Below are 7500 nucleotides of genomic sequence, written 5' to 3' on the forward strand. Positions count from 1 at the left end.
GGCAGTTATATTTATCCTGCAGTAAAGGCTACAGGGAGGCTGGACAGGCCTTCATACAGCAGCTAAAGGTGAGTTTAAAGGGTAAGGTGTGTGTGTGTGTGTGTGTGTGTGTGTGTGTGTGTGGTGTGTGTGTGTGCGCGTGCGCGTGTGTGTGTGTGTGTGTGTGTGTGTGTGTGTGTTGGGGTTACTGCCCTTTGCAGTGAATGCTGAGCCCTTCTCACATTTCTCCTTCAGACGAACTTTGACCTTCTCTGTGGGAGTTAGTGACCGTCCCTCGAGTTCAACCACATTCAGCCCACCGACAGAAAACCACTAAACAACATGGACAAACATGATAATGATGATAATAATAATAATAATAATAATAATAATAATAATAATAAAGGCTGTATATAAAGATTATGAAATAATAATAAAAACAATAATAATATAGGCTGTATATAAAAATTATGAAATAACAATAATAATAATAATAATATAGGCTGTATATAAAGATTATGTAATAATAACAATAATAATATAGGCTGTACATAAAATTTATGAAATAACAATAATAATAATAACAATAATAATAATATAGACTGTATATAAAGATTATGTAATAATAACAATAATAATATAGGCTGTATATAAAATTTATGAAATAACAATAATAATAATAACAATAATAATAATATAGGCTGTATATAACATTGATTAGCTGATTCATTTATTTTGCCGGTTTCATCGTTGGTTTGTAGATTTTCGTTGTGATCTGCTGCTGTTTCCTGCAGCCGGCCCCTTGCAGACACTCCCCTCCCCCTGCCTCCCTCCTCCCCCTCTCCCTGCCCCCCTCCTTACCCTCCCTCCTCCCCCTCTCCCTGCCTCCCTCCTCCCCCTGCAGGGAGCGTCTATAAAAGCCCTGCAGTCTGACAGACAGACACTTCCCACTGCAGTTGGACAGTCAGACGGGACTCCTCTCTCCTCTGAAGCACACCTCTCAGGTAAGCTGCAGGTGACTCCTCCTCTCTCCAACCTGGAACGAGTCCCAGCTGCTTCCTGTTAGTTTCTCTCTCTGGCTCTTCTCACCTGAGAGCCGGCTTTTGTTTTGAAAATCTAGTTGAGTGTGCAGCGTTTCCTGTGACAGCAACATGATTTATTGGAACTGCTTCTTTAATCCTGGATGACAAACACAGAGACGCTCCTCGACCTTCACCGAGCTAAAGGTCACAGAGAGACAGACAGGCAGAGGGACCGACAGACAGACAGGTGGACAGATAGACAGACAGGCAGACAGACAGTATAAACAGAGTTGCTTCCATATTAATAGTAAGTGTTATAATGTGATAAATAATTAAGCCTGATTTAATGTATTAAATAATTCATTTAATAATTTAATACTTTCAAACTTACCATTTAATACATTTGGTGTTTCTGTTTATAATAAAACTGATCACAGCTAATCAATAACTTCCTGCTGAGTGACAGGAGGCGGGGCCAACTCTAACCAGACAACCAATCAGAAACAACCAACTGGATGACTGTTATATTCTCTGTGATTCATCCTCTCGGTATTTTGTGACTTTATTATGATGAACTGATTGTTTGAAGATAAAAACACGATACAGTCAAATGCACCGTAAATCCTCATAAACATGTAGTAACAAGTAGCAACACACAGTAACATGTAGTAACAAGTAGTAACACATAGTAACAAGTAGTAACACGTAGTAACAAGTAGTAACAAATAGTAACAAGTAGTAACAAGTAGTAACAAGTAGTAACAATTAGTAACACGTAGTAACACGTAGTAACACGTAGTAACAAGTAGTAATACATAGTAACACGTAGTAACAAGTAGTAACACGTAGTAACACATAGTAACACGTAGTAACACGTAGTAACAAGCAGTAACACGCAGTAACAAGTAGTAACACGTAGTAACAAGTAGGAACACGTAGGAACACGTAGTAACAAGTAGTAACACGTAGGTAGTAACACGTAGTAACAAGTAGTAACAAGTAGTAACACGTAGTAACAAGTAGTAACACGTAGGAACACGTAGTAACAAGAAGTAACACGTAGTAACAAGTAGTAACACGTAGTAACAAGTAGTGACACGTAGTAACAAGTAGTAACACGTAGTAACACGTAGTAACAAGTAGTAACAAGTAGTAACACGTAGTAACAAGCAGTAACACGCAGTAACAAGTAGTAACACGTAGTAACAAGTAGTAACACGTAGTAACAAGCAGTAACACGCAGTAACACGCAGTAACAAGTAGTAACACGCAGTAACAAGCAGTAACACGCAGTAACAAGTAGTAACACGTAGTAACACGCAGTAACACGTAGTAACAAGTAGTAACACGTAGTAACAAGTAGGAACACGTAGGAACACGTAGTAACACATAGTAACAAGTAGTAACACGTAGGAACACGTAGTAACACATAGTAACAAGTAGTAACACGTAGTAACAAGTAGTAACACAGTAACACATAGTAACAAGTAGTAACACGTATTAACAAGCAGTAACACGCAGTAACAAGTAGTAACAAGTAGTAACACATAGTAACACGTAGTAACAAGTAGTAACACGTAGTAACAAGCAGTAACACGCAGTAACAAGTAGTAACACATAGTAACACGTAGTAACAAGCAGTAACACGTAGTAACAAGTAGTAACAATTAGTAACACGTAGTAACAAGTAGTAACACGTAGTAACAAGCAATAACACACAGTAACAAGTAGTAACACATAGTAACACGTAGTAACAAGCAGTAACACGCAGTAACGAGTAGTAACACGTAGTAACAAGTAGTAACACGTAGTAACAAGCAATAACACACAGTAACAAGTAGTAACACATAGTAACACATAGTAACAAGTAGTAACACGTAGTAACAAGCAGTAACACGCAGTAACAAGTAGTAACACATAGTAACACGTAGTAACAAGCAGTAACACGTAGTAACAAGTAGTAACACGTAGTAACAAGTAGTAACACGCAGTAACACGTTGTAACAAGTAGTGACACGTAGTAACACATAGTAACACGTAGTAACAAGTAGTAACACGTAGTAACAAGTAGTAACACATAGTAACAAGTAGTAACACGTAGTAACAAGCAGTAACATGCAGTAACAAGTAGTAACACGTAGTAACAAGTAGTAACAAGTAGTAACACATAGTAACACGTAGTAACAAGTAGTAACACGTAGTAACAAGTAGTAACACGTAGTAACAAGTAGTAACACGTAGTAACAAGCAATAACACACAGTAACAAGTAGTAACACATAGTAACACGTAGTAACAAGCAGTAACACGCAGTAACGAGTAGTAACACGTAGTAACAAGTAGTAACACGTTGTAACAAGTACAGTAGTCTTAAAGGCCATCAGTGGTCTCAAGTGTACTGAACATGTTCAGCTGTTGTTCTGCACACACACACACACACACACACACACACACACACACACACACACACACACACACACACACACACACACACACACACACACACACACACACACACACACACACACACACACACACACACACACACACACACACACACACACACACACACACACACACACACACACACACACATTTTATCATCTTCAAACTTCTGAGGTTTGAAGTTTTTCAAGGTCGATGTTGGACTTTCAACATTCAAATGAAACAAATCTTTATTGACAGAAGTGGACAAAACTTGTTTACAGTCTGAGGACGGAGTCGGTCCCCGTCCTCGGTCCCGATAAGTGATTCCTCATGAAATGAATCCAGATTGTCAAATCAACGGCAAACAGCTCATCTGTTTTTACTGTCTGTCCCCACTTGTCTGTCCTCAACCTGTCTGTCCCCCACCTGTCTTTCTCCCTCAGTCAGGATGTCAATCACTAAGATTCACGCTCGTGAGATTCTGGACTCCAGAGGAAACCCCACAGTGGAAGTGGACCTGTGGACGGCGAAGGGTGAGTGAGCAGGCTACTAGTCACTAAAGGTAACCAGTAGGTGAGCATGGTGGGAGGACATGTCTCATGTCCCCGGTGTCTCAGGTCTTTTTAGGGCAGCCGTCCCCAGCGGAGCGTCCACTGGAGTCCACGAGGCGCTGGAGCTCCGCGACGGAGACAAGAGCCGCTACCTGGGCAAAGGTAGGTAGAGCAAGGCAGCAGACGGTTCAACGCCGCCCACGGATGGTAATGTCAGTGTCTCCCTGTAGGGACCATGAAGGCCGTGGACCACGTGAACAAGGACATCGCCCCCCAGCTGATCGAGAAGGTACTACAGCCATATTCACTATCATCACTGTGACCACCTTCATCATCACATGTTTATGAGAAGCTGGAGGTTATCTGCAGGCTAATGCTAATGTTGACTGCCTGTCTGTCTGCTTGTCTGTCTGCCTGTCTGTCTGCCTGTCTGCTTGTCTGCCTGCCTGTCTGCCTGTCTGTCTGTCTGTCTGTCTGCCTGTCTGTCTGTCTGTCTGTCTGTCTGTCTGTCTGTCTGCCTGTCTGTCTGTCTGCCTGTCTGCCTGTCTGTCTGTCTGTCTGCCTGTCTTTCTCTACAGAACATCAACATTGTCGAGCAGGAGAAGATTGACAAGTTTATGCTGGAGTTGGACGGCACTGAGAACAAATGTAAGAACCTGTCTCTCTCGCTCTCTCTCTCTGACCTGTCTCTCTCTCTCTGACCCGTCTGTCTCCCTCTGACCTGTCTCTCTCTCTCTGTCTCTCTCTCTGACCTGTCTCTCTCTCTCTCTCTCTCTCTCTGACCTGTCTCTCTCTCTCTGACCCGTCTCTCTCTCTCTGACCTGTCTCTCTCTCTCTGACCTGTCTCTCTCTCTCTCTCTCTCTCTCTTTGACCTGTCTCTCTCTCTCTGACCCGTCTGTCTCCCTGACCCGTCTGTCTCTCTGACCCGTCTCTCTCTCTCTCTGACCTGTCTCTCTCTCTCTCTCTTTCGCTCTTTCTCTCTCTGACCCGTCTGTCTCCCTGACCTGTCTGTCTCTTCAGCTAAGTTTGGTGCTAACGCCATCCTCGGCGTGTCTCTGGCCGTCTGTAAAGCCGGAGCAGCGGAGAAGGGAGTTCCTCTGTACCGCCACATCGCCGACCTCGCAGGACACAAAGACGTCATACTTCCCGTTCCTGTAAGTGGGAGGGGCTTCTGGAGTGGGTGGGACTTATGCTGGGAGGGCGGGGCTCCCGGTTGGAGGGTAGGAAGGAAACGCTGCTGAACGTGGTTGTGTTCTTGTCTTCAGGCCTTCAACGTGATCAACGGAGGAAGTCACGCCGGAAACAAGCTGGCGATGCAGGAGTTCATGATCCTGCCGGTCGGAGCCGCAAATTTCCACGAGGCCATGAGGATCGGAGCCGAGGTCAGTGTTCGCGCGTGTTCGCGGTGTTCGCGCGTGTTCGCGCGTGTTCGCGCGTGTTCGCGCGTGTTCACGCGTGTTCGCGCGTGTTCACGCGTGTTCATGTGTGTGTGCAGGTCTACCACAACCTGAAGAATGTGATCAAAGCCAAATACGGTAAAGACGCCACCAACGTGGGAGACGAGGGCGGCTTCGCCCCCAACATCCTGGAGAACAACGAGGGTGAGTCCTCCACCTGTCTGTCTGCATCCTCCACCTGTCTGTCTGTCTGTCTGTGTGTGCGTCCTCCACCTGTCTGTCTGTCTGTGTGTGTGCGTCCTCCACCTGTCTGTCTGTCTGTGTGTGTGCGTCCTCCACCTGTCTGTCTGTCTGTGTGTGTGCATCCTCCACCTGTCTGTCTGTCTGTGTGTGTGCTCCATCAGTGTATAGTGGTGATGATGTAACAGTGTGTTGCTGCAGCTCTGGAGCTGTTGAAGTCGGCCATCGAGAAGGCCGGTTACCCCGATAAGATCGTCATCGGGATGGACGTCGCCGCCTCCGAGTTCTTCCGCAGCGGGAAGTACGACTTGGACTTCAAGTCGCCCGACGACCCGTCCAGACACATCAGCGGCGAGCAGCTGGGCGACCTGTACCGCAGCTTCGTCAAGAACTACCCCGGTAACCTCAGAGCCGTCGTCGTGACGACGCTGTGCTCTGTCGGCTCTCGTGGTGTAAAGCGCTGAGTCGTGACCTGTGTGGATGAAAGTCAAACAGTTATCGGTAGAAATCGATCTGATGACATCATCAGCAGATCTGAAAATAAAACAGGACATTCAGAGACGCATTAAAACGGCAGGTTTTCAATGGGAGTTCTGAATTGGACTCTTTTCATTCACAGAAGTGCTGTAGCTTCCTCCAGCCTGTAGGGGGCACCAAAACATGTAACACCTGTCTGTCTGTCTGTCTGTCTCCAGTCCAGTCCATCGAGGATCCATTCGACCAGGACGACTGGGAGAACTGGTCCAAGTTCACCGGCTCTATGGACATCCAGGTGAGTCAGACAGACAGGTATTCAGACAGACAGGCGGAGCGACTTTCATGTGATTGTTTTCAGCTCAGTGTCTCTGAGCTTCTTTTAGGAAGTGCGACTCACCTTCGTGTCTGTTGAACCAATCAGATCGTAGGAGACGACCTGACGGTGACCAATCCGAAGAGGATCCAGCAGGCGGTGGACAAGAAGGCCTGCAACTGTCTGCTGCTCAAAGTCAACCAGATCGGCTCCGTCACCGAGTCCATCCAGGCGTAAGACACCTGTCTGTCTGTCTGTCTGTCTGCCTGTCCGGGAGGCAAATGTCAAATTTAATTCATATTTCTTCCCTCATCTCCCTCTCTACCTGTCTCTCCCCTCTACCTGTCTCTCCTCTCTACCTGTCTCTCCTCTCTACCTCTCTCTCCTCTCTGCCTGTTGCTCCTCTCTACCTGTCTGTCTCTCAGGTGTAAGCTGGCTCAGAGCAGTGGTTGGGGTGTGATGGTCAGCCATCGCTCTGGAGAGACCGAAGACACCTTCATCTCTGACCTGGTGGTCGGACTTTGCACCGGACAGGTAGACAGACAGGGAGGGAGACAGGTGGACAGACAGGTAGACAGACAGGTAGACAGGAAGGGAGGGAGACAGGTAGACAGACAGGGAGGGCGACGGGTTGACAGACAGGTAGACAGACAGGGAGGGAGACAGGTCAACAGACAGACAGGGAGACAGGTAGACAGACTGACGGGGAGACAGGTGGACAGACAGGTAAACAGACAGGGGAACAGACAGGCAGGGAGAGAGACAGACAGGTAGATCATTATTGGGGAATGGAAACAATAAAACTTGTCTTATTTTTCCTGATTTATTGACCACCTGTCTCTCTCTCTCTACCTGTCTGTCTCTCTCTCTACCTGTCTGTCTGCCTCTCTCTACCTGTCTGCCTCTGTCTACCTGCCTGTCTCTCTCTACCTGTCTCTCTCTCTACCTGTCTCTCTCCACCTGTCTCTCAGATTAAGACTGGTGCCCCCTGCAGGTCAGAGCGTTTGGCCAAATACAACCAGCTGATGAGGTGAGAACTTCCTCTCATTTACAAAGTAAAAGCACAGCTAACCAGACCGTTGGCCTTTGACCCCT

The 7500-nt window shown here is 46.3% G+C and overlaps 1 protein-coding gene across 1 annotated transcript in view; it reads left to right on the plus strand.

The window, feature by feature from the left end:
• Positions 1-924: 924 nt before the first annotated feature.
• Positions 925-7500, plus strand: part of LOC138614460 (beta-enolase) — a 6896-nt gene continuing 320 nt past the window's right edge. The window contains exons 1-13 of the mRNA XM_069687937.1: positions 925-983; positions 3870-3959; positions 4044-4139; positions 4208-4266; positions 4556-4625; positions 4999-5132; positions 5244-5360; positions 5474-5579; positions 5817-6014; positions 6311-6387; positions 6514-6638; positions 6831-6939; positions 7377-7435. Coding sequence (XP_069544038.1) covers positions 3875-3959; positions 4044-4139; positions 4208-4266; positions 4556-4625; positions 4999-5132; positions 5244-5360; positions 5474-5579; positions 5817-6014; positions 6311-6387; positions 6514-6638; positions 6831-6939; positions 7377-7435 — 1235 coding nt within the window. The 5' untranslated portion in view covers positions 925-983; positions 3870-3874. The remainder of the gene's footprint in view (positions 984-3869; positions 3960-4043; positions 4140-4207; positions 4267-4555; positions 4626-4998; positions 5133-5243; positions 5361-5473; positions 5580-5816; positions 6015-6310; positions 6388-6513; positions 6639-6830; positions 6940-7376; positions 7436-7500) is intronic.

Source organism: Brachyistius frenatus, unplaced genomic scaffold (genome assembly GCF_029030835.1).
Source record: "Brachyistius frenatus isolate BFR_SWC_R1_liver_20210118 unplaced genomic scaffold, ASM2903083v1 Contig_508, whole genome shotgun sequence".
Classification (NCBI taxonomy): Eukaryota; Metazoa; Chordata; class Actinopteri; family Embiotocidae; genus Brachyistius; species Brachyistius frenatus.